Source organism: Capra hircus, chromosome 29 (assembly GCF_001704415.2).
Source record: "Capra hircus breed San Clemente chromosome 29, ASM170441v1, whole genome shotgun sequence".
In the NCBI taxonomy this organism is placed as follows: domain Eukaryota; kingdom Metazoa; phylum Chordata; class Mammalia; order Artiodactyla; family Bovidae; genus Capra; species Capra hircus.
Window position 1 is genome coordinate 28,138,840 of NC_030836.1, and position 26,097 is coordinate 28,164,936.

Genomic DNA, 26,097 nt, shown 5'->3' on the forward strand with positions numbered 1-26,097 from the left:
GGGCTGAGGCTTCGTCTTCTTCTATTTTTTACGGAGGAGGAAAGGTTAAGAGTGGCTTTATTTCTGTGCCAGGCAAAGGGGAACACAGTAAGCTAGAGCCTCAAGAACTGGGCCCTCTCCAGTGAACAGAGCGAGGCCATACAGTCAGGCAAGTGCATATGATGAGGGCCAGCGCTGAGGTTTCTGCCCCGAGGGTATAGGGTGGCTCCAGGAGGCCTGGGAAGGGAAAGCACCCTTGACCATGGCATGCCCACGTGGCCTCCAATTCCGCCTCCCCCCGCCCCTCCAGTGCTGCCACAGACCAGGCCCCCTCACGACTCCTGCCTCTTCCTAGGCCCCCACCAGGCTGGAGCTGGTGCTGAACAAAAGCAGGGCTGCTGGCTGCCCAGGTTGTTTTACATGTGATTTGAATATTGTTTATTCCAAGTCCAAATAGCACAGCAAGCCCCTCCCTACTCAGGCTTCTCCCCTTCTCTCTCCTGCACTCCCCACAAGGGCTTCCAGCCCTCACTGTATCTGGTCAGTCCCCAGGGGCCCGGCCTGGGCACATACCCAGGGGCTGGTCCTCGGGACTCCCTGCACTCGGTGATTAACGGTGCGGCCCCCTCTCTCCTGCCACAGGTCCCCCATGTGAATCCATCCCATGATGCAACATGCCTCCCCAGCCCCCGCTCTGACGATGATGGCCACGCAGAATGTCCCGCCCCCAGCCTACCAGGACAGCCCACAGGTGAGTGACTGACCGGCGGCAGGGTGGAGGGGACCCGGAGGCCTTCCCGGGGCGGAGGGCAGGGCCAGGCCTCCCTCAGCTCTCCTCCTGCCCAGACTCCCTGAGAAGAGCCTGCACTTGGCAAAGCACCGGGTTCAGATCCCACCTGGGCAGCTGTCGCCTGCATCCAGGACCTGGCACCCCAGGGTGCAGCACCTAGTCATGGTCTGGTGCCCTCCCCACCCCAATTCCCACTCAGACAAATGCACCAGCCCCTCACTCAGGGAGACTCAGCTCCAGGTACATTGAGTCTGTCTTTGAATGTTTAGGGAAACCCTTCAATAGAGGGTCCCTCTACCAGATCCCTCATTCACTGGTCTGTGTGCCTATGGGAGGAATCTCCCTTCTGTTCAGGACTCCATTCAGTTTCTATCCAGAAAAGGGCCAGGACTATTTCTCTATACCCTCTATCCTTTCCTCTGATTCCCAGTCTCCATTAACCGCAGCTCAGACAGAGCAGCCCTAAGTCCTTCTGAGATGCCCAGCCCAGTTGCACCTCCTGCAGAGGGCATCAGCCTAGCCCTGTACTCCTGTTCTCTCCTCCCCATCCTCTGGATACCTGGCCCAGCTTCTGTGGGTCAGGCTCCCCAAGTCCTTGAGACCAGTCACTTCTGACCTTTGGTCCCCTGTGTGTGCCTCCCCTCCATGCTGGGTTCTCTGAGACTCAGAGTTCCTGAGGCTGTGTGTTCACAGGAAGCTCCACCTTCACACTCTCCTGTTTTCTCAATTATTACTGATCGAGTCCCTGTAATGTGAAATGCAGCCAGCTAGAACTGAACTGAATTCCTTCTTTCATCTGACGAAAGTGCAGCGAGCCTCTACTGTGTGCCAGGCCATCATTCCCATTCTGTCTTGATCACTGGTCTTTGCCCTGCGCTGCCGTGCCTCACTCATTAGCATTTCAGACACAGCCCTTCTTCTGACCACAGGGGACATCTGTGCCACGTGGACAGGATGCAGAGATGCAGGTGCAGGGGGCATTGCCTTATGTCCCACAGCCCTGCCACCCCAGCCTAGTGTGAGCCTGTGGGGCTGCCCTGTCCACCCTGTCATCCCCCCACCAAAATGACCACTTGGTCCAGCACATGGACCACCCCTGACTCCTCCCCTTTTAAGTCTGGAAGCGCTGACCTCCAAGTGCATGTCCTTTCGTCCCCACCCCTGCTCCTGCTCGTCAACTCTGTGCTCCTTCCCAGGCTCACCCTGCCCTGACCTTGGCTTCAGCAGACCCTCCGCTCCTGTCAGTAGCTTCCCATGAACAACTGTGGGCTGGGCTGGGCATTTGCATGGTCCCCCTGTTCGAAAGCCTCCAGGTGTGCAGCTGTGTCAGGGCCTTTCCCTCTGTGGTCAGAACCAAGCATAGAAGGAGGCCTGAACCAGTGGAGACCTGGGAACGTAAGGACCTTACAGGGAAGAGGCACCATCCTTCCTCCACAGACCAGAACCATCCCCCGTCTGCTCAGGCCGTGTCAGGTACTAATGGGTACTTATACCTGAGGGTATTAATGAAGAGGCAGGAACATCAGCTCCATTTCTTTTCTAGCTGGATGATGCTCTCTAAGTTCCACAGTGGGATCCGGGAATGACAATCAGGACACCGCTTGTGTTTAGCAGATGGTGGGCGCCAGGGCTCCCATCCCCATCCCCAAGGCTCAGGGACAGACCAGAGTTGGGCCAAGAGGTCAGGCCAGATTGGCCCAGCTGCCTCCCTGCCTCCGGCCGCACCCCCTGTTTTGCCTTCCCTTGGGGTTGGTGGGAGAATAGCAGGAGAGCTGCAGCAAGGACCTTTGTTGTTTAGGAATACTGGTCCCGGTGGAGTGAGGTAGAGGGTACAGCTGAGAAGTCATCCATCCCAGGTGCTGAGGGAGGTGGAGGAGGTGGGGCTGCAGCCCGATGGTGCCCAGCCCCCCATCTCTGGAAGCCACCACCAAGCTGCTGTAGCCTTTTAGGGGGGAAGGGAGGCTCCAGCCCCCAGCTGAGGCCTCAGAGCAGAAACCCAATGATGGGGCTGTCCTAAGGCTCTCTTCTCCAGCAGCTATGGAACCTCACCATCGAAAATACTCACATTTACAGCAGAGGAATAATTTTCCATGGCAAAAACACGTATCTCCTTGTAACCACAGAAGTCCAGGGATGAAGTCTCAGTGTCCATGGTAAAGTGACCAGGCCAAGGCCTGGGGTCTTTATGGCCTTGACTAGGCCACTAGGCTGTGGCTAGATTCCCGTGGGTCCTCCCTGAGCCAAACTGGTTCCCAAGGAAACTGACCGGGATGAGCGATCACAGGGAGAACCTAGGGCATGGATGGAATGGGCGGGATAGAAGAGGTGGATGAAGACTGCAGGGCGGAGTCTCTGACTCACAGAGAGGGGCTGCTCTCCCCACAGTGCTAGACTTTGAGGCCAGTTGGCTTTCGGGGGGCCCTTCTCCCCGCTCTTCAGGGCTTCTCAGAGTGGCTGCCACGTGAGCAGGGCTTCCATGTTGGGTTTTCAAGCATGGGGAACTTTCTCTGGTCCTCCTGCCTTCTTCCTTTTGTGCAGTCAGGGGCTGAGCCCTGCTTCCCAGGAGAAGCCTGCTCCATTGCCCTCATCATGCTCATCATCCTGGCAAACCAGCTGCTTTCTGACACTCTATGTCCTCAGGAAAGCCCAGCCTAATAGTGTGGGCCAGGCCCACAGGGTATCACTTCTGGGACAGGGCTCTCTGGAAAGGGTCCCACACTTCTCCATTCCTCAGGTCTAATCTCATTACCTTTGGACCCGATATGACTTGTCTCCTCAAGGCCTAGACAGCTGAGTGCATCTCTTTATCACCTCTTCAGAAACCCAGTTTCTTCCATGGGCAGAAATGGACAGTCTTTGCTACAAAGTCCCCAAAATGAAAAAGGAAGCGAGAAAGCAGGACCCGTCCTCTGAGACCCATGCAGTCGTTTTAATAATGTTCCCGTTGTGCTAAGGGCTAGCAATACCGAGCATAATCTATTCAAATGCACAGGAGAATCTCGCTTTGGAAAATTAGGAATCTGCATTAAAAAATTCCCAAGCCCCGGACCTTCTTTATAATAAATTAGGAAGAAAAATTTTTTCAAGGCAAATTCTTAACTTGGCAATTTCATTTTTGAAGTTTGGGGAATAAAGTTATTAAAAATGAGGGAGGCTTTTTTCCTTCTTCTTCCCATTTTAGTCCAGAAATGTTCGTTGGTTGTGGCTCTGTGCTGTTTGGGCACAAGCCCAGTGGTATAACAGTTAAGCAGCTTCCGGTCCCCTCAGTTCTGTTCCCGTCCATCCTGGAAAACTCTGTGATTACTTGTAAGAAGGTCCCTCTGTGTTCATTGTGCGCTGAAGACAGATCCTCAGTTTAGAGAGTACAAAAGCAACAACCCACGGGGACCCTTCCTGTGGCCTGCTTCCTCCTTCCTGTGGCTCCCTGTTGAATTCTGCCAGAGCCGCAGCGCCCTCTGCCGTCCACCTCCAGTACCTCAGTTCTGGCGTGATAACACCTAAGCCCGGGATGCAGATTCTCACTTTATGCCCCGAGAGGTAGGGCAAGTCACAGGACTGTGGAATTCGCCAATAATTGTTTAATGAGGACATTGTCTCCAGAGAGACCTGGATGCGAACAAGGGCTGTGGTCCCTCCATTCGGCGCCTGCCTCACTCTTCATCCTTTCGCCTCTCTGCCTCTGCCTGCCCATCTGTCACCTGGACTTTCCCAGCCCCTCCTCCCAGCACCCCCACGGGTCCCTAAGGGAGCCTCAAAGTCGTGTTCTCTGCTGTTACTCCCCTCTCCCGGCAAGCGCCACTCCAGTCTCCCTCCCAGAATTTTTTTCTGGTAACGCAACCTCCCTCTCACCCATCCAGGCACATACCCTCCATCCATGCATTCTTTCCACCTCTGAAATGTCATTCAAGTTCTCCCGTTTCCTATAACACCCCGTGGGCAACACCACCCACCCACCAGAGTTCTCGCTCTGTGGCTCCATCAGCAATTTTAGGAAACTGACAGCTTTACTGGAGAGGCAGCGGCTTCCCCACCCCTCACTGTAACCCCCTTCTCCCAAACTCCTGCTGTCGATAACCTCCCCCCGCCCTTCCTCAAACACAGACACATACCTACTGTTCCACAAATGCCTTTGCCCTTGGCTTATAGGCAAGACAAATATTTTATCTCGTCTATTTGTGTGTGTGTATTCAGCGTTTAGCACTCCTCTGCGTGTCCCCAGCATGTCAGCTACGTGAGCATTTGAGTAGAAAGAAGAAATCCTGGTGGCCAGTCTGACCCACTAGGCACAGTGGCAATGGATGGGGGCACTCTTGCAGTTTGGGTTAGGAGCCAATTGCTCTGCAGGTATCTAGGTGCTTGCATAGTGTGACATCATGATAGGGGGTATTGAAAGGGTTCTGGCAATTCACCAAGGATGCAGCTTCGTTATTGACCAGAGGCAGGCAAGACAGACAAAGTCAGAATTCGCAGCTCAGGACCCAGATGGGAAGCTCACTTCAGAAGGGAGTCAAACCCTTGCTTGGGACTCCTCCCCACCCCCTGCCCCCTCCATCCTCCTGCCACCCTCAGAGCCAGGAGAATGGTGTTCAGGATGCTGTGCTGGGAGATGAGGGGTCCAGATGATGCTACCCACCCCCATGCTGCACCAGAAAGGCTAAGGCTGGGCCAGCCATGTTGGGGGAGACCAGACCTGTCTCTCTTGCCCTCTGAGTAACTTCTTTCCCTCCCTGTCCAGGCATCGTGCCCCCTCTGGGCAGGGGCCAGGGGAGCAGGTATCTGGGGGAGCTGGAAGGGCTTTGATCAGTCATTAGGATCCCCACCCTGGTCTCATTAGGTGGAGGGGGATGGGAAGTGGTCAGGGCCCCTGGCTGTGAGTGCCCTCCTCCATCCAGGCCATGCAGCTGGACCAGGCAGAAGCGGGTTCAGTTGTTTTCACACTTTACATTCCTCTCATCTCTTTATGGGTAGGAGCCCCCTGCCACGCAGGGCCTTCTGCTCAGCTGCTGGTGAGGCACTCTGCAGCTTTAGAGTTAATTCCACAGCTTTGAAAGCCTCTTCTGTGGCTGTGATTGACAGCTCCCTCTGCCCCTGGGGCCAGCACCAGAGGGACCATATGGGTGACCTGCCTTCCCTCGCTTTGACTCATCAAAACGGACTCTTCTCTTTCTTTTTTATTTTCTGCTGGGCCTTTCTTCTCACTGTGCTCAGTGACCTCTCTCCGTGGCCTGCTTGGGCCACACATGTCTTTCAACAGGACATGTTCCTGAACTCCAGCTCACTCCAGGCCTGGACTCTTCACTGTGGCAAAGGCGAAAACAGCCTTCAGGTCTGACCATGGGGCCTTAAGCCTCACTTAGGAGACAGTGGCCTAGCAACAGGATTTTGCTAGAAGACACCCGTGCTCTCATGGCCTTGTCTAGGGTTTTTATTTGACGAACTTCCTACCTGAATTCTTATATTTACCAAAAAAAAAAAAACAAACCTCAGATATTTTATTGTCTATCCTCTTGACTGCAAGCAGGATGAGTGTTCTAAACAGTGACAAAAATAGTTGATGGCCAAAGTACACAAAGCTTAAAATAAATCAGGCAACAGGTGATCCGTCAGCAGCGGGCCTAGGGAGCTGGAACCTGCCTTCCTCCCCACCCCCTTTTCCAGTTGATCTTCTAGGAGCTCGGATATCTGTGGAGCAGGGTGGGATGGGGGTGGGTGAGCACAGCTCTGAGGTGTGTGCTGTCCTTGGAGTTTGTGGTCTGGAGGAAGAAGAGTGAGCTGACTCAAGTCAACGTCGTAAAATAGGAATTCAGAATCCTAGGCCTGCCCCACTCCACTGCTGATGAATTATACAAAGTTGGACAAGAAGTTCCAATATTATCTTTCATTCACTCAACCAGTTAATAAATGCCAGGGGCTTTCCATGGGTCTTGAAAACCTTGTGCCATGTGCCAGGGACCCACGTCCCTGCCCTAATAGAGCTTATGGCTTATTGGGGGCCTTTCTGCGTCAGTAAAATGGGAATAACTTCTGCCCCCCTTGCTTCACAGGGTGGCTGAGAGTGTGGATGTGAAGGGTACTATGGTGTTTTCCAGCTTTCTTTTGGCCATTACCCTGACATTGTTGGTTTTTTTTCTTGATTTTCTGTACGTCTCCAATAGACAAGACTGGATTGAACTTTAATTACTCTCCCTTTTATGGGGAACACAGTAGGGATATCAAGTATGTGTCTCTAGCTGTAAACACACTCCCTTACACACACACATACACACATACTCCCAAGGGCCTAATTGAATTCACTGTTGTGGGACTATTATACAAGCAAAGGGTCCTCCGGGGATGGAGGGAAAGATGGGGAGAAGACAGCGCCTGTGAAAGTTCGTGAAGCTGGAACGTAAAAGACTTGGATCACAGTCCGTGGCCTTCCTCCCTTTAGGTACACGTCCTGTCACCCCAGCAGTGCAGGCAGGGCAGCAAACACTTTCAAGGTTCATTCTGTAAACCACTGCCTACAAACCCTTTTTAAATTAATTTATTGCTGAAGACCTCCATTTTGCACCACAGAGTAACTTCTTTGTGTGGCTTGTTCTATCTGGTCCGTCCTGGGATCAGAAGGCAGGTGCCCCAGGCCTGCTGTTGCAGGAGCCTCTTTGAGCCAAATGGGCTACCCTCCTCTCCTCCAGCCCTTCCTTTCCCTGAGCTGACTGGGTCGGGGTCTATTTGGAGGAACCATGCTTGACTCCTCCTGGTTTGGGATCCCTAAGCCTTTTAACATGCCACTGTCTCGTTTCCTGGTGGCTCAGTGGTAAAGAATCTGCCTGCAATGCAGGAGATGCAGGTTCGATCCCTGGGTCAGGAAGATCCCTGGGAGGATCCTTCAAGAATCTACAAGAGTACTCCAGTATTCTCACCTGGGAAATTCCATGGACAGGGGGCCTGGTGGGCTACACTCCGTGGGGTCACAAGAGAGTTGGACATGACTGAGCATGCACGTTCTCATATCCTCATTCAGTCATTTCACAAATGTGCTGGGAGCCCATAGGAGCCAGGGCTGCTGACGGGAGCTGGACTCCAGTCCACTCAGGGAGATGGATAGAAGAGGGCCCTAACTGTTATGGGGTTTAAGGTCCATCACCACACATGCAGAGGAAGCAGGGGGCGGGGCTACCTGGTCAGGGCTTAGTTGCTCAGAGGTGTCTGACTCTTCAACCCCATGGACTGTAGCCCACCAGGCTCCTCTGTCCATGGGATTTTCCAGGCAAGAATACTGGAGTGGGCTGCCATTTCCTCCTCCACCTAGACAGGGGTGTGGAGAATTGGGACAGGCTTCCCAGGAGGGCTGATGCTCCCTCGGGCTGAGTCTTGAAAGAGAGGTGTGTTCACACGTGGTGTGGGGGGATCCTGGAGTTCTGCTCACTGTTGTGGCCCCAGTGTCGCGGACAGAGTGACCACAGCATCGATGGCGTGCAGGGGTGACCGGTGTGGGGCGGGTGACACCAGGCAGGGAAGCGTGGACCCTTTCTTCTGAGACAGCCGTGGGGGCGGGGACATGAAGATGTCAATCATGGGGCGTGTCTGGGCACCCCCACCCAGGAGGGTCTGCTGGGGGGCGGGGTGGGAGAGGGGTGCTGTACCTGAGATGAGGCTGGATCAGTGAGCAGGTCCAGGCCTGAGCACCCTGTGGGCTGTGCCCTCCCCTCAAAACCATCCATTGTACCCTCTCTGCCTCCCCACTGCTCAGGCCAAATCTGATATTTACTAAATGGCTTCAAGCCCTGACCTCCCAGGTCCTTGGACTCCATCTAGCTTACCAGGAAACCAGATCTGGCCTTTTGTTTGTTTTTAGTCACTCAGTCATGTCTGACCGTTTTTGACCCCGTGTTCTTTAGCCTGCCATGCTCCTCTGTCCATGGGGATTTCCAGGTAAGAATACTGGAGTGAGTTGCCATTTCCTTCTCCAAGGGATATTCCCAACCCAGGGATCAAACCCTGGTCTCCTGCAAGTCTCCTGCGTTGCAGGAGAGTTCTTTACCACTGAGCCACTGGGGAAGCCAGATCTGGCCCCACCACCCCTCAGACCAGACCAGCCCTCCTGGAGCCTCGGCGGCCCCTAGTGGCTGGGCCTGTGTAGGCCCCCATGTTCTCAAAACATAAGGCTTCCCTGACCTGGCAGGCAGGCCCTGGGGATGGGCAGCCCCACCTTGCCACGTCAGACGAGGGGGTGTCCCCTCAGGAGTGGTGTCTGGGCTGAGTCATGGTGGGGGGTGCAGACCTTGGAGGCCCAGGGTTTGGAGAAAGCACCTGTGGGAGGTACCCTGTCTACTCCGGTGTCAGCAAGCACCTCATAAGCCATGCCAGCGTCCTCTGCTTGTTCTCGTGGCAGACTAGACTGTTGAGGGGATGGATCTCTAAGCCCCTCCAGATTCTGCCTTCCTGCCTTCCTACACACACAGCGTACACCCCCAACTCTTCCCTTGGTGTTTTAGGATTGGGGCCGGGGCATCAAGAACTGTCATCTCACCATGTCACAAATGGAGAATCTGGGCAGGGACCTTTAGCTCCAGGCTTAATGCAGGGCTGGAACGGAGCTGGTTGATAGAGGAGAGTCGAGTGGGTTGGAGCCTCTGTGGGATGCAAGGACCCCAGGCTAGGAGAGGCGGTGGGGACTGTAGAAGCCTGTGTAGGTTCTGGACCCGGCAGTGAGCTCACCGCGGGCAGGCCTCTGGGGAATGCTGCCACCTGTGCCCATCCACTCTTTGTATCCAGTTCTTTCTTCTTTTAAAATATTTTTTTATTTGGCTGTGTCAGGTCTTAGTTGCAGAGTGCGGGACCTTTCATTGCGGCTTGTAGGCTCAGTAGTTGTGGCCCATGGCCTTAGTTGCCCCTTGGCATGTGGGACTCTCAGTTCCCCAACCAGGGATGGAACCCGCATCCCCTACATTGGAAGGTGGATTCTTAACCCTCGAACCACCAGGGAAGTCCCCTGCTTTCTTAATCAAGGCTCACAGCCTGTCTGGGTAGGATGTCCAGGGCTCTCCTTGGAGGAGGGCTCCTAGTCTGGAGTGGCCGCTTCTGGGACCAGCTGGAGACACACCAAGTGGCCTCAGAAAGTGTAGTCTCTTCACTACAGATTGAGAACAAGAAGAGGTTACCTGGAGAGAAACTCTGACGTTAGGCGTGTGCTTGTAAATATTTAACCGCCGGCTCTCGGGGTGGGGTATGGGGAAAGGATTCGATTCGCAACATTTGTCAGTTTCCACGGTGTGATCGCTCCCACCATGGCCACTCTTAAGCTGTTAATGTGATTATCAAACTTGCAAAATTCCCGAAAAATTATCATTTGGCCTTCACTGACCAGAGCAAGGGATCTCTGCCCTCCATCCGTGCAATCTCTCCCAACAGCTTCTCTGTTTTAGGGCCAGAACCTCCTGCCAAAATCTCATCACCCAACACCCTCTTCCCCCTGCTCCCGGGTCCTGGGACAGCTGTGGGCCTCTCCCTCTGTGCTCTGGTTCTTGAGAAATGGGTGTCTCTGGCTAGATAAAGAAATCTATTTGGAGATAAATACTCATTCTCCAAAGCTGGAGGAAATGCCAAGTTTGCTGAATTGACCCCCAGGAGGTAAATAAATCTGAATCATCGTCCTCCTCAGGGCAGCTCCCTGGCTCTCTCAACTAGAGCCTCTTGGGATGCTGGCAATGACTGCTTTTGATTTACGCTCTCCTCTAGACCCCAGCAGGCCTTTCTGCCCCATCTTTCCCTAAAGTCCTGCCTAGAAATGGGAGGTCAGAGGAAAAGAAGCCCCTCCCCTCAGCCCTCCTGCTCCTAGAAGCTCATCTACATAGAAGCCCCTTGTAGATTCCTTCAAGGACACAAGGAGATTCACCCTTAGAGGACTGAGCCCAGCAGAGCGCACCAGCCTACTAGTATTTTACTCTTGAATGAGCCGTGCACATAGCTGTGCCTTGCTTTTTGCAAGATACATGTTCTGGAAATCTTGTGTTTGATAACTACAACCACCCTCCACGTGGGAAAAACTTTAGGGTTTCCAAAACACTTTTACGCACTGGATGTCATCTAATGGAAGCCATGTGCCGTCGCTGGGGGTGCGTAGTGATGGTGTAAGCATTCTCATGGCTTGTCACTGCTATTAATAGAAGGGGTTTCGGGACTTACCTGGTGGTTCAGTGGTTGAGAATCCACCTGCCAATGCAGGGGACACGGGTTTAGTCCCTGGTCCGAGGAGATCCCACGTACCACGGGGCAAATCAGCCCATGTGCCATAACTACTGAAAGCCCACGCACCACAGCTACTGAGTCCACACCCTAGAGCCCGTGCTCCGCAACAAGAGGAGCCACCGCAATGAGAAGCCTCCACATAACTAGAGAGTAGACCCTGCTAGCCGCAACTAGAGAAAGCCCTCGCACAGCAAGACCCAGTGCAGCCAAAAACAAATACGTAAGTGTTTTAAAAAGAAGGTGCTTTTTCAGATAGCACCTAAGCCAGCCCACCCGGCTAGGGAGCTTCCACCATCTCCAGGTGAGTCTCTGCTTGGCTCCTGTGCCAGTGGAAACAACTTCCTGGAGGCAGTGCTTCCCAGCCTTGGAGAGCTCAGAGGCTTGGCAACTTACTATGTGGGTCGAGCCCAAATGTGCTTTACGTGTTGCAGGTTTGATGGGTCGGTTGCAGTTTGACACTTTGGAGCCCACAGTACAGAACTTACACAATCTAACCCTGGGTTCAGAGGTTCAAAGGGGGCTCGCACGTCCCTCCGTCTCCCACCCATCCTCCAGATCCTTCTTAGTATTGCAGATCCCTGCAAATATTCCTCGGAATCCCTTCAGCAGCCTGGCCCACGCTCCTCTGAGTGTGCCTTCGTGCCCCGTCTCAGCTTAGCACGTGGGGTTGGAAGCTCTGCATGAGCCGCACCTCCGCTTGAGCCACGCCTCTGCTCATGGGTCCGCACAGAGCATCAGTATAGTGGTTTGTTTATTTGACAGACGCGTTACACTTTGGTCAGGCTGAGCCTGCTGTCAACCGAAACATGCGGATAAACCACATCTCCCCTGTTCTGTACTTATATTATCGATTTTTTTTTGGCCAAAGTGTTAGAAGTTTAAATTCCAACTTATTAGATGAGAATTAATCTTATTAGAATTAGCACGTTGCCAAAATCCGTAAAGATCGTTTGGATCCAGGTTTCACGTCACCCATAAATTTGTCAAGCATTTTTTCAGACCTCTTCTGAGTCACTGATTAAATTATTGAGGAAGAGGGTCGAGGAGAAAGAATGTAGCATCTCCCAGAAGTCCTTTCTCCTACTGACATCTCTCCTTTCATCGCCATCCTTTGGGTGTTGTGTCCTAATAATCCACACGGTTGTCCACTGGGCCATGTCTCCACGTTTTCCATGATGAAATCACGGGAGGTCATTTACAGCATCTCTGCCTACTACATTCTCCTGCTCTTTAGCGTGTTAAACCCAGAAAGTGGGCACTGTTGTAGCAGGCATTTATCCTAGTCACCCCAGTGCCTAAGTACCCAGTGGGAACTCAAAAAGTATTGCGAAAATAATCAGTTGCATTAGTGAGTGAAAGAAAAAAAACTGGTCCAAGTCAATGTGAAGTTCAGAAGTATTTAGCTTTCCTGATTGCACCTTATTTCTGTATTTTGAAGACGAGAACAGTGTTTGTTTCTACTTTCTCCCTTATTGTGAGTGCTCAATCACCCAGTTGTGTCCGACTGTTTGTGGCCCCAGAGACTGCAGCCCTAACACCCGTGAATCCTAAAAGGACACCAGTCTGCTTACAGATGAGAATGTAGGAGCTTAGGAAAGCTGAGGGATTTGCTCTAAGTCAAAAAGCTATTAACAGGAGACAGTAGGAGTCAAGTGTGCTACCCTGCTGGCCTCAAGGTATCGTGATGTTCTGTCTAGCCTGTTGGGTTTGAGAAAGTTCCCCCAGCTCAGCCAACAGAGACAAGAATATCTCTACCTAACAAAAAATGATGAGGAGACAGTATATTTCTTTTATAGTCTCAATTTTATTTCCCATCAGTCACTCATTCATTCAATAAATATTTGTTGAACATCAGTTAGTGCCAGGCTATTCTAGGCCCTGCAAACGCAACTGTTAATCAGCCCTCTTTGAGCTTAAATTTGAGTTGGAGGTGGGAGAGAAAATAGCAAGTAGTGTAGTATTTAGTCCAAGGGTTGTGAAATACATGGTCACGATAAGGGCTGTGAAATGAGGCAGAGCAAGGGGGAGAGCTAAGGGGCAGAGGGACTCTATTTTACTCTGAAGATGTGGCATCTGACAGATCTAATGAAGAAACTGAGCCAGCAAGGTTTTGGGGGCCACTGGCACCACCAATAATGTATTCGTGGAAATACCAGACTCTTTCTTCCAGAAAGCAGGGACCTAGATCACATGATGAACTTTCCAGCTGTAAAACATCTAATTCTTTCAAGGTGTGTTCACTCTTTATTCCCTCATTCATCTTCTCAACACATACCAAGCATTCACTCTGTGCCAACTGCGTGCTGGGGATGAAGGGGTGAACAAGGTGTTATCTTGAGAGGCAGACAAGGATGTCAAGTCCCAAGAGCACAGGGGATGAGAGCTGTGAGGTGCTGTGGACAGACTGGAGCAAGGGAACAGTTGAGGCTTATTACCACACGTGATGTTTCAGGGATCCATTTAATCAAAGAAAATAAAATATAAAAGCATTAAGTTCTGTAATGATGGTTGTTGCCAAAAATTTTTAAGCCATTTAATCATTTCTTCAAATGAAATCTTATACAGAAAGTCCAATGTAGTTTTAAAAGGTGCTCTGATTGACATAAACTTGGGACACCTTCCAAGGCAGGTAACACAGGAGGAAAAGGACTGCTCCAAATATTCGTTAGAGTTGAGAACAGAAATCTGCTCATTGTCCACTAAAACCTGCTAATCTTCCAGTGCCCAGGTAAACCAAAATTTGCAGAACACTCAGTTATCAATCAAAACCATTAAAACAGTTACCTCTGGCTTACGTTAAATGGAATAAATCTTTGCCCAATTGGGAACTGACTCAGCTAATTTTTTCCTGCCCTCCAAAGTCATAGAATCAAATGCAGCACTGCTCGGCACAGCCCAAGTGACTCGTAAGCGAAATTTAAAGGGCTCATCATTTGGGGGTTCCCCCCCCCCCAGCTTCTGGGCAGAGGCCATCACCTTAATTTGCATTAAGAACTATGGCTTTTAAAGTGAGCTCACTTCAGCATCACTTGGTTTTGGATGGTCCTAAACTGTTCTCCAGAACTTTCTGCTTTGAAGAAACGTCTGCTCTCTGCCCACTTGTAGCACATGTACACATGGGTGCTCATTATACACTCACATTTCTCTGTACACTTTCTCTTATCCACACACACAACATGGGACAAGGTGGACCTCACGGTTCCAGCTGGGGAACCAGCAGTCCTGGCCCACTAACCCACACCTCCTCTCTCTTGTCTCTGCAGATGACGGCGACCGCTCAAGCCCCCTCTAAGGCCCAGGCTGTCCACCTCTCCACGCCCTCGGCTGCTGCCAGCACACCCGTGCCCACTGCCCCCATTGACCCCCAGGCCCAGCTGGAGGCTGACAAGCGTGCTGTGTACAGGTAGGAGACACTCCGGCCGGGCCGCGCTCAGAAGCCCCCAGGTAGCCTCAGGCCCAGCCCAGCCATGAGAGCTGAGAGTGTAGGCCCGAGGGTGGGCTCATGGAAGCCTATAGCCAGGGCTGTTCTTTCCCTGGTTCCCTCTGAAATCACCCCAGAGAGTCCTCAGCTGGCCACGCAGGGTGGGCTCCATCTTCCTGGAATCGTCCAGGGAGGGAAATGCAGCCTGGGCAATGTCTCCCAGGAGGGGTCCACCCCAGCCTAGCTGGGGAGATGAGTCCCAGTGAGCATCAGAATGCCCCCGCCCCCACCACCACTCAGAGCTGCCTCAGGACTGTCCCGGCCCCAGTGCCCATTGTCACCTTCACTCCAACACACACCATCCAGGACTCGTTCGTGAGCAAACGTGAGTCCACCTGAAAGCCGCTGGGAGGCTTATTAGAACACGCATAGCTGGACTCTGTGCTTGGAAATGCTGAATCAGTAGGTCAAGCCGTAGGAAGAGGACATGAATTTTTAACAAGCATTCCAGGTGAATTTAATGCAGCTACCGCTTGGCCCACGCTGTGATTCACTGTCGACTTTGGTTTTCAGCAGTAGAGGTTGTACGTGACGGTGGAGGTTCTGACACCCTCCCCGAGAGGGGCTGCTGGCAGGGAGCAGGCCGCTTGTCTTGTTTTAGTCGGCATTAGCTCCTGGCACCCAGGGCTGGGCCCTGATTGTTGCAGAGGGTGGGTGGGGCTCAGGGACGTCCGGTCTGTCTTGTGTACGTGGGTGAAGTGGAGATGCAGTCCTCGGAAGGCAGATCTGATGAGGCCCCAGTAGGGATTTCAGTCATCATTTATCCATGGGGAGCCCACATCACTAAGAAAAGATGCCCAAGTATGGAGGCATCGGTACTGAGGTCAAATCCCTGTGCACATGCACCCGTGTGGGCACGTACAGCCACGAACATCAGCACCATTGACCTCCACTGGGCGAGCCTGGCAGTGGGCGCTAAGGCCGCCCACACTCGGCCCGGCCCACCCAGGGTGAATCGGAGTACTGAGTGCTTCCTCACTCACCCCCACTCCCTGCCCCCAGTCCTGACAGTGGCTTTATGGTAATGGTCGTAATTTTAGCTGTTATCATAATTATCCTTGGCACTACCTGTAGTCCCTCAGATGGGCTGAATGCCTCTAATGCCAACAGTTGTATGTCTAGAACAATGGACCCTGATCCCTAGATCCTGACTGGAGGTTCTTCCCAGGCCTGGATAACACAGTGCCTCCTCCCCAAGGACCACCCCCCTACCCCCAGACACACACACACAGGCCAGGCCCAGCTCCTGTGCATAGAGACCTCTGCCTTGGGCTCTGAAGAATGCCTGGATCTGCTGTCACAGGGCCAGTCAGAGACCCTGAGAAGGCTCCCAGCTCCCCCTCCCACAATACAGACCAGTAAGTACTCCTGTCCTCCCGTCACCTTGGCATTGAATCCTTGCTGTTACTAATGCTGTGCTGGGCGCAGGGGAAAGAGGGTAAATTATAAAGGTAACATGTGAGCTCTTGCCAGACTCTCTGAAAACAAGAACAAGAAACCAACAGAGTGGTCAGAGCTTTACCAGAGACAGCTTCAACAGGGAGGCAGTATTCAAGCTTGATCTTGAAACTTGAGTAAGACTGCTCAGCAGGAGGAGAAATGCGGGGGGAGGGATTCCAGGCAGAGGAGAGCCTGGTGAGTTCCCAGCACAGCCGCTGGCCAGAGCAGCTGGGTGTGTGGACACGAGGCTGCACGGGGTCTATAAGTTCAACTGTGTGGTGGGCTTGTGCCTTTGTGGGGAACAGAAGCAGGGACAGGAGAGTGACACGGCCTCTGAAATGCGATGGGGTACAGTCATCACACCTCATTTAAATAGTGATCGACATGCTTCAAGTGCGGTCCGGACTGGCAGCATCGCATTCCCGGGGAGCTGTTTGGAGACATTGACTCTCAGGCCTCAACTCGACTTCGGGATTCCTGCTCTGCCCTTTGACGAGATCCTGGGTGATTCATGTGCCCACTGCAGATGGGTCCCCGACCCCTTCCCCGACTCCAGGGGGCAAGGGCATGTAGCGAGCACCTATCTTAGTCTAGAAAGACCCCCAGTTAGTGGTGTGACAAAAAGCTTCTGGAAACCTAGACTCGAGTCCTCCGTTCTCCTGGTACTCATCTCAGCATTGGTTTCACGATAGATCCTAATCACTGGTTCAGCAAGAATAATGAGACAACCCATGTCAGCACCCGGCTCCATGTCTGGCACAAAGCAGACGGTTCTCTATGTCCCACTAGTGGGACCCACGTGCTCCATAGCCCTTCCCAAGACCCCAGGGTCATGCCCCACCCAGGCCCAGCCAGGAAGTGGGCTGCCTCCCACTGTCCATCATGGCGTCACCTGATGTATGGAGGCCCAGATGGTCCTTCAACCAACATGCCTCACCTTGGCGGGGCGGGTCCCCTCACAGCCCGTGGCATTTGCACAGTAATCTCTGCAACTGTCTGAAGGTAACGAAGAGCTGATGCCACCAAAGAACCAGCCAAACATGGCCGCCCAGGCTCTCAGGACGACCGAGCGGACGGACGTCAGCATCCTTGCCTGGTTCTTTCCTCCGCAGCCCTTCCTGCCCCAGGGCCTCAGGGTGTCTGTCTCCCACAACCACACCTCTCCCATTAGTGCCAGTCGCCCTCTCCACAGCCCTTGTTGGGGGCGGGGCAGGGAGGAGGAGGGGGCCCCGCCTCCTGCAGGGTCGGGTAATTCTAATTAGATTTGCCTGCCTGGGGCAGCCGGCCGCTCCAGAGCACATCAGGGAGTCGGCATTTCATGTCAATAAATGTAACCAGACTCTTTCCACGGAGATTAGTGCCCGGCTCTGACTTTTGGGAGCCCCCTCCGAGGCCCCTCCCAGATCCGCAGAAGAATGGAGGTGTGGGGGAGGCCTCTCCCTGGCCAGGTCTTCAGGGCGGCAGGAGACAGTGCCACTAGAGGGAGGGAGCCCGTCAGTGCCCTGACGCTTTATTTGTGTATGAGGATGTGTTAATGAAATGTACTGGTTCCTTCTGATGTGGAAGCTGGGGGTGTGTGTGTGTGTAGTGTGTGTGTGTAGTGTATGTGTGTCTGTGTGTGTGTGTAGTGTGTGTGTGTCTGTGTGTGTCTGTGTGTGTGTGTGGCGGGGGAGAGGGGAGGCAGAGCCTGTCTTTAATTGGATCATACCAGAGCATCATCTGGGCTAATCAGCAAGGCAACCAGGAGCTCAGGCTCAGATTAATGATTGCAGTCTAATCCAAGCAGATCCCATGATTAGATGCACATCGTGGGTAATTGTGTTTGTGGCCCGTGAGCAATGCCGAGCCTGGGTCTGTGGAGGGGAGGCCCCGTGGAGTGGGGACCGCAGGTTTGGATCCAGCTCAAAAATCTCCTTCCCCAGGCCCACCTCACCCCTGGGGTTTTCGCCTCACAAGAAGTTAAAATTTAGCTTGGACCGCACCTCCCCGCCCCCTCCTCCAGTGTGGGCTGTGGGCTGGACAGTGTTAGGTGGCTGGGAACCTGGGGCTTGGCTTGCCAGCAACCACAGAGACGGGCCAAGAGGGTGAGGTTAATCCGGCCTTCACTCTCCCTCCTCCCCTACAGTCTCCTTGGTTCCCCTTTGAAGTGAGTGGGTTCCCATGGAAACCATGATGTCCTGGGGAGCAGAAGAGTGGCAGGAGCTGGGCCCGGCCAGGTGCGGTGGGGAGGAGGGGGACTCTGCTAAGACCATTCTGCTAAGGCTGGGTTCCTGCCGCTTAGGCTGAAATCCTGTCTGAGGACCCGGGAAGAGGCCTGCCAGGCACAGCAGAAGTTACCTGCTAGTGACAGGAAGTGCTGGGCTAGAGGTGGGAACAGTGAGAGGAGGGTGGGGGCAATTCCACCACGAAAAATGCCAGAGAAATTAGCTGTGAATCAGATGGGCAGGGTGAGGGGGCTGCAGGGCTCTGTATTTCTCCTTTGTGGCGTTACTCGCAACTGAATGGATTGTGTTAATATTAGTTCTGTTTCCACTGCTAGATCGTTACCTCTGTGAAGACAGGGTCTATGTGTTGTCATTGATTTATCCCCAGTGCCTTGCACAGCACCTTAGAGCCTGCAGCCTGCACGAGCGTGCACTAAATCAGAGCTGGTTGAGTGGATTCCTTAAACAGGCAAGGAAGGACTGGACATATTTCAGGGTTCTAGGTTGGGGTGCTGGCAAACTGGCCCTGGGGGCAGAGGGACCGGGAGAGCCCTCACTCTAACATACGTCAGTCTCCATGGTGTGACTGCATCCACCACGGCCCTTTTCAAGCTACGGTGTGATGCGGCAGGACATAGCTGGGAAGAGAAGCACACAGATGGCTCCCACCAGCCTCAAGTACAAACCCCACACAGGAGCCAAGTTACAGGTACCCAGGTTTACCAGCTCCATCATACCTGATCGTACGGGATGGATTAGCCACAATTCTGCACTCCTTGGTCCTCTCTGGCCCACTCCTCAGTTTCAAATCTGAAATGGTCTCTCTTAACAAATTCATCCTTAGAACAAGACCTAGCATAGCGTGAATGCTTTCTGTGTGTGAAATCGCTTCAGTCGTGTCCGACTCTTTGCAATCATATGGACTGTAGCCCGCCAGGCTCCTCTGTCCATGGGATTCTCCAGGCAAGAATACTGGTGTGGGTTGCCATTTCCTCCTGCCCGGGATCTTCCAGACCCAGGGATCGAACCTGTATCTCTAATGTCTGCTACATTGGCAGGCAGGTTCTTTACCACTGGCGCCATCTGGGAAGTCCTGGAATGCCTTCTAAGTGTCTGCAATTGTGATCTTTCACCTCAACCCCAACACAGTGAGTTTTCTCCTTCCTGGAATCTATCCAGCTCCATCCAGCTCTCAGCATCTGTTTGAGCAAAGCCCCAACTTTCCCACTTTCCCCAAGGAGATTCCAAACGTTTCCTGGTCTGTCTGTCAATGAGCTCCATTGCTGCAGCTCCAGAAACCTGTCATCAAACCAGTCTTCTGCCTCCCCTTAGTTTCTCAGCCGTCAGTCCCGGCCTGTCCATGTAGCGTTTGTTGTTCTTCCTGTCGGTCTCACTCTCTGCAAACCACGCTCAGAGTTTCTGCCCACGTGGGACCTTGCCCTGGACAGCTCATGCTGAAGTCCACTGCTAGCGCAGTGAAAGTAATACTCATTCCTAAAGCCTTGTTTGTAATCCATTTGTCCTATCACAGGCAGACTGGATCACTCTAGACTCCACTCTTGTTTAGGGAAAGATCAGAACAGAGTAGTGGGCAGGTCACTCCCTTGAGACTGTCCCTCGAAAGGTCACTGAAGTTCAGGCTTGGTCCTGATGGTCCTGTAGCTAGAGGGGCAAAGGTCATAGAACAACCATGCCAGGTGGCAGGACGAGCTCTAGAAATGGATGTAATGGTAATTAATTTGGTCAGCTCACACAAGTTAGTTTCTCTGAGCCTATTTTCTCAACCATAAAAAAGGAAATATTCATAGCTAGACTAAAATGAGATGATGTTATGATATCTAACACACAGATCAGTGTTGGCTGCATGGGATGGAGTGAAGGTGGGGGGTTTTGTTTCTTTTTTTAATGGTGAAGCTACTTCTTCAAAAAATTTTTTCATTATTTATTTATTTTTGCTGTGCTGGGTCTTTGCTGCTGGGCACAGACTGTCTCTAGTTGCGGCTAGTGGGGGCTATGGTTTCAGCACTTGGGCTTCTCATCACAGTGGTTCCTCTTGTTGCAGAGCATGGGCTCTAGGCGTGCAGGCTCAATAGTTGTGGCCCATGGGCTTAGTTGCTCCTTGGCATGTGGGATCTTCCAGGACCAGGGATTGAACTTGTGTCCCCTGCATTGGCAGGCAGACTCTTAACTGCTGGAAGTCCTGAGATGGGGGTGTTGTAAACAGAGGGGCCAGCTCTGTCCCCTTGGCCCTTTCAGTACATGAGGCATCTTGTGTGTTTAGGGAGGTGAAATTCAGGCATCAGAACAGGGCCTGGGGACCTCAATTGCCTGGGTTTCCATTCTGTCTCCACCACTGGCCTCTAAACCTTTCCGGGCCTTTCTTCATGTGTAAAATGGGACTGAACATAAGGCCCTCTCCTCATTAGGCTGGTCATGAGGATTAGGTGAGATAATACCATAAAGTGCTGGAGGAGGAATCTGGTACTTAGTGCACTGCGGGCATTAGCTGCTATTAGATGTTTGAGGAAATGAAACGGGGGTTGGTAGGGCTCGAAGGTGACTGCTGAGAGGCGAGACAGCAAGAAGCAAGACAGGAAAGGGCTCCCAGTTGAGTGCTGTTCGCACTGCAATTTGGTTAAACATTTATTGAGCTCTGCCATGTGTAAGCATCGTGTCAAGTTCCAAGAGGGATTCTGAATTAGAATGGATCGGTCCAGGGAGTGGGAGGAAAATAGGCGTAGGAAGTAGCTAGAGTATAAACTTGGCACATGGTTCGGGCTCAAAAAAGTATTTGTGGAATTGACTGCAAGGCCCCTGGCCCATGGTGCAGTGTGGGAGTGTTGGACTGCTTTCCCAAGGGAGATGAAGCCCAAGGGAAATGGTAGCCAAGAAGCCTCTCCTGGGACCAGGACCATGGATGGGATGAGAGGAGCCCCCCGAGGCTTGAGGACGGGCAGGGGTGCTGGCTGCTGTGTGACCAACCTCTTCAGCAGCTGCCTGGCCAGGACCCTGGGAACTGGCACTTCCTGCTGAAGTGTCTTTGAGAGAACTCTTCCACCTTGTGACCAAAGGGTGTTTCATCTCCAGGGAGTTGACCCTGGGGCTTAACCCTGTGCCTTCCCTGGCAGAGGGCTGGGTCATTCCTGGAACGTGCTGGGCGAGGTGGCCTGAGGATGGAGCGGGGTAGAAGTTCAGCCATTCCAAACCAAAGAGTCAGGACCAGATGCTTCCGGACGAGTTGCTGGGAGCAGATGTTCCAGGCGGGGTTTTATGGGCTGGGGCTCTAGCAGACACTCCTTGCTTTTGGAAGCAGTTGGATTCACTGGCATCCGAGAAAATATCTCAGCTGTTGACTACAGTCAGGGGAGTGATCCTGCCGGAGCCGTCAGCTGAAAGTCAAACCGTGCTCAGTTCTCCCCCAGGCGCCAGGCATCGCCTGCTCCCTGCCCTTCCTGCCAGCATCTTGAAGGCCCCCGCCCCTAAGCCCAGCCTCCGCACACGCTGCTGGCAGGCACAGGGATGCCGGCTGCCTGGCCCCAGGAGCAGGTGTGTTCAGAGGCAGCAGCTTTGGCTGCTTCCGTGGCTCACCACCTGGCCTAGGTAGAGCTGAGAAGTCCAGATACTCCCCGAAACCAGGCACATGGATGAGAGATCCAGGAGCCCTGAATCCCAGTGACTTATTCTCACAAGGTTATGTTAGGATTAAAGGAGATAACCAATGCTCACAGCTGACAGTGCTTGGCACAGGCAAGGCTCCCAGTGAATGGTGGCCACAGTTGTGAGTAGTGACAGTCGATCAGGTCCCCTTCCTAGCAGGAGGATGACAGTGATTGGGCCTCCTACTGGTGCGAATGGGGTGGGATGGGAGCCGGCAAGCTGGGGCTCGTGTGGCCCATGGCTTCTCACCAGGGATGGACTAAGCTAGTGTAACCCTTCCTTAAAAAAAAATACATATATTTATTCATTTACTTTCCACTGCTCTGGGTATAAGTTCCTGTGTGTGAGCTTTTCTCTAGTTTCGGTGAGCAGGGGCTACTCTCTAGTTGTGGTACACAGGCTTCTCTTATTGCCAAGCATGGGTTCTAGGCATGCAGGCTTAATTAATGTGCAGCATGTGGGGTCTTCCTGGATCAAGGCTTGAACACTTGTCCCCTGCACTTAGCTTTTAACTAAGCCCCATTAGCCCTGCTAGCCCTGCTTTTAACTAAGCCCCACTTTCTGACTTTCCCAAGCCACTGGACCATTTTGTGGTCAAGTGAAAAGAACTAAGACTAAGACTTCAGACTAAGTTCTGACTCTACCACTGAGCAGCCCATTTAACCTCTTCAGATAAGCTTTCCTACTCCGTAGAGTAGGCATCAAATGAGAAAATGAAAGGTCTATAAAAATGTCAAAGTCTTCTTCCACACACAGAAGCATTACTATGGGAAAAGATTCTTTTGGGAACTCATTTGATGAGGCACCCTTGTGCTGCAAAGGTCCTAATGCTCAAAGGGGAAGTCTGGCAGCTCAGTTCTGTGACCCCAGAACACCCAAGACTCAAGGACAGTAGAGAAAAAAGGGAGGACGATGAAATGATTCTACTAATGGTTCAAAAATGGTACCTGGGAGAGGGGAGAAAGCACGAAGTTTAGGGTTTGGATACCCAGGTTTAAATGTCAGCTCAATCACTTATTAGCCTGATGATGTAATTATTTAACCACATGGCACCTCAGTTTGCAAATCAGTAAAGTGGAAATAATAAAAAATATTTGGTGTTTCAGTGCAGTAATCACATGAAATGTGACTTACCAATTGCCACCAAATGTGCATGGGTGTGTCACTACCAGTGACCCAAGCAAAATGGATAGAGTTCCCCTTCCCAAAGCATCTCTTTCCCCAGGGCTTTTTCGCTGGGGACTGGTTGAATCTCTTGGGACTTGGATAGAAGTTGCCTCTTAGTAGCTACCTAACTGTGAGAAAGATACTTCTATTTTTTTTTTCTCTTCTGAGTTTCCTCCCCTTAAAATGAAGGGGCTGAACATGAAAAAGACAGGAGATAACAAAGATTAATAGTAGTAAGGATTAGAGAAAAGAGAATCGTTCTGAACTGTTGTTGGGATTGTAGACTGTCATAGCCACTATAGAAAATAGTAGGGAGGATCCTCAAAAGAATTAAAACTAGAATGACCGTAAGATCCAGTAATCCCACTTTGGGGATCCAAAGGAAATGAAAACACTAACTGGAGAAATTATCTGCCCCCCCCACCACATTCAGAGCAGCATTATTTATAATAGCCAAGGCATAGAAACAAAGTGTCCACTGATGGATAAAGCAGTTGTGGCACATATACACACAATGGGATATTATTCAGTCATTAAAGAAACAACAACAAGGAAATCCTGCCACTTGTGTTAACATGGAGGGACCTTGAAGGCATTATGCTAAGTAAAATACATCACGGAGGAGGACAAATTTTGTGTGTGTGTGATCTCACTTATATGTGAAAACCAAAAAATAAAAAATAGTTTAGAGCATAAGAGATCAGATTTGTGGTTACCAGAGGCGGAAAGTAGAGGTAGGGGGCAATCCTGGAGGGTAGGTGAAAGGCACAGACTTCCAGAGAAAAGGCACAAACTTCCATTTATAAAATAATTAAGTACTAAGGATGTAACCGGAGAAGGCAATGGCATCCCACTCCAGTACTTTTGCCTGGAAAATCCCATGGACAGAGGAGCCTGGTAGGCTGCAGTCCATGGGGTCGCTAGAGTCAGACACGACTGAGCGACTTCACTTTCACTTTTCACTTTTATGCATTGGAGAAGGAAATGGCAACCCACTCCAGTGTTCTTGCCTGGAGAATCCCAGGGACAGGGAAGCCTGGTGGGCTGCCGTCTATGGGGTCGCACAGAGTCGGACACGACTGAAGCGACTTAGCAGCAGCAGCAGCAGCAGTAGCAGCAGCAAGGATGTAACAGGGGACTTCCCAGGTGGCGCAGTGGTAAAGAATCTGCCCACCAATGCCAGAGACACAAGAGACGTGGGTTCAATCCCTGGGTCAGGAAGATCCCCTGGAGGAGGATGTGGCAGCCCACTCCAGTGTTCTTGCCTGGGAAATCCCACAGACAGCGGAGCCTGGCAGGCTGCAGTCCATAGGGTCGCAAAGAGTAGGACACGACTGAGCACACACACAGCAGCTACAAGGGATGTGATGCACAACACAATGACCGTAGTTAACACTGCTGTATCATATACTGCAAAGTTAGGAGAGTAAATTCCAAGAGCCCTCATCACAAGGAGAAATGTTTCCCCTTTTCTCTTTTTATCTATCTGAGAAGATGTGTGTGAGCTGAACCTATTGTGATGATCATTTCACGATCTATGTAAATCAAACCATCATGCTGTGCAGCTTAAGTTTATACAGTGATGTAGTCGGTTATTTCTCAATAAAACTGGGGCAGAGGGTGGGGGGCGGTGTGTGTGCCGGGAATGAAGGGACTGTGACATAAGATCCTAACAGGTTTCAAGTTTTAGGTTCTTTGTATTCTCGCCCTTGTAGACTAGCCTTAACAATCAGTTTGTGGAGATTTCACATTTCTTCTTTTTTTTTAATGTGTCAGGAGAGAGGTGTGTGTGTGTGTGTGTGTGTGTGTGTAAAGGAATGGAGACAAAGCAGACTCTGGCCTGCCCCGGACCCCACCCTCGCCAGGGACGGACCTGTCCGCCCACCTGCCAGGAGGAGAGCTGGTTGGAGCCCAGGAACCCAGCAGATGCAATTCCAATTTAGCAACACGAAGAAGTCCTCTCCAAGGCAACCCAGGCGAACACACCACCCACTGGGCAGGGCTAAAAATACACCCGCATGGTTTCCACGTCACACCTGAAGTAAAAATACATCCAACCGGGAGCTGCTGGCTTGGTCTCCCCCATCCCGCTCTGCTCTCTCCATCTGGTCTTTCGAGGGGAAGAGCGGGGAGGAGAGGAGGCGGGCTGGCTAAGCTCTTCCTTCACACCGGCTTCTCTGCCTCCGGGACCCTGGCAGCCCCCACCCCCGGCAGAGCCCAGAGGAGGCGGGTCCCTTTGTAGCAGCTAGAAACTGCCAGATGGCCCTGGCTGGTCTGGGTACCTCAGAGGAGTGAGTGGATTCTAAGCCCAAAGAGCACTTTAGGCTTGTGTCTCAGAACCCCCACTTGCTGCCGGTGGTCACTTCATTCATTCATTCGTCTCCATGCATTGATTCATCGAAGATTTATCCACCTTCTGCTGTGTGCCAGGCAGTGTGCTTGACCCTGGGGAATTCAGAGAGAAAATGAGATTGTGGATCAGAGGAGCGCCCCATGGAGTGAGGAAGACGGCTGAGCACAAACAACTCTAGTCAGTCGAGTTTAACAATCGTCCTAAGGGAAAGAAAAATAAATGCTTACCAGCAGTGTTTTTTGGTTTAAAAAGAGGATTTCGAGTTCTAATGAGTTATACTTTGCCTCTCCTCCTCCTCCTCTTTCTCTGCCTCTATTTGAATGGACACGTGGGCTTGTTTCCCTGCCAAATGAGTCAGTGGAAATGGAATTATACATTTATTGGAGCAGATAGCATCAACGTTGCTCTGAATTAAAAAAAGGTGCCCCCACGCCATTCCAGGGAAGTGGAACAAGCATTAATTGACAGCTTCCTAAGTGCCAGCCACTCTGTACTTTCCTTCCTTTTCTCCTTGCAATAACCTCTGTGGTAGGTGGTATCATCCCCCTTCTATATGAGAGGAAACTGAGGCTCAGAGACATTCAGTCACTTGCCCCAGAGTCATACCGTTAATTATCTGTCTCCAAAGACTGCTGGTTTCAGACCACCCAGCCCACTGAATTCGTGAGGTCAAAGTAGAGCCCCCACCCCCAAGCACATCTCGGTGGCAACTCAGAGGAGGCAATGACTTCTCTTGCTGGAGAGACCAGTCGGGGAGCTTTGGTACTAGGGCTGGCACTCTGAGCTAGGCTAT

General features: G+C 52.0%; 1 protein-coding gene across 1 annotated transcript in view; it reads left to right on the forward strand.

The window, feature by feature from the left end:
- The window catches only part of PKNOX2 (PBX/knotted 1 homeobox 2), a 103,929-nt gene that overhangs the window by 18,739 nt on the left and 59,093 nt on the right, over window positions 1-26,097 (forward strand). The window contains exons 2-3 of the mRNA XM_018043220.1: window positions 622-730; window positions 14,266-14,405. Coding sequence (XP_017898709.1) covers window positions 644-730; window positions 14,266-14,405 — 227 coding nt within the window. The 5' untranslated portion in view covers window positions 622-643. The remainder of the gene's footprint in view (window positions 1-621; window positions 731-14,265; window positions 14,406-26,097) is intronic.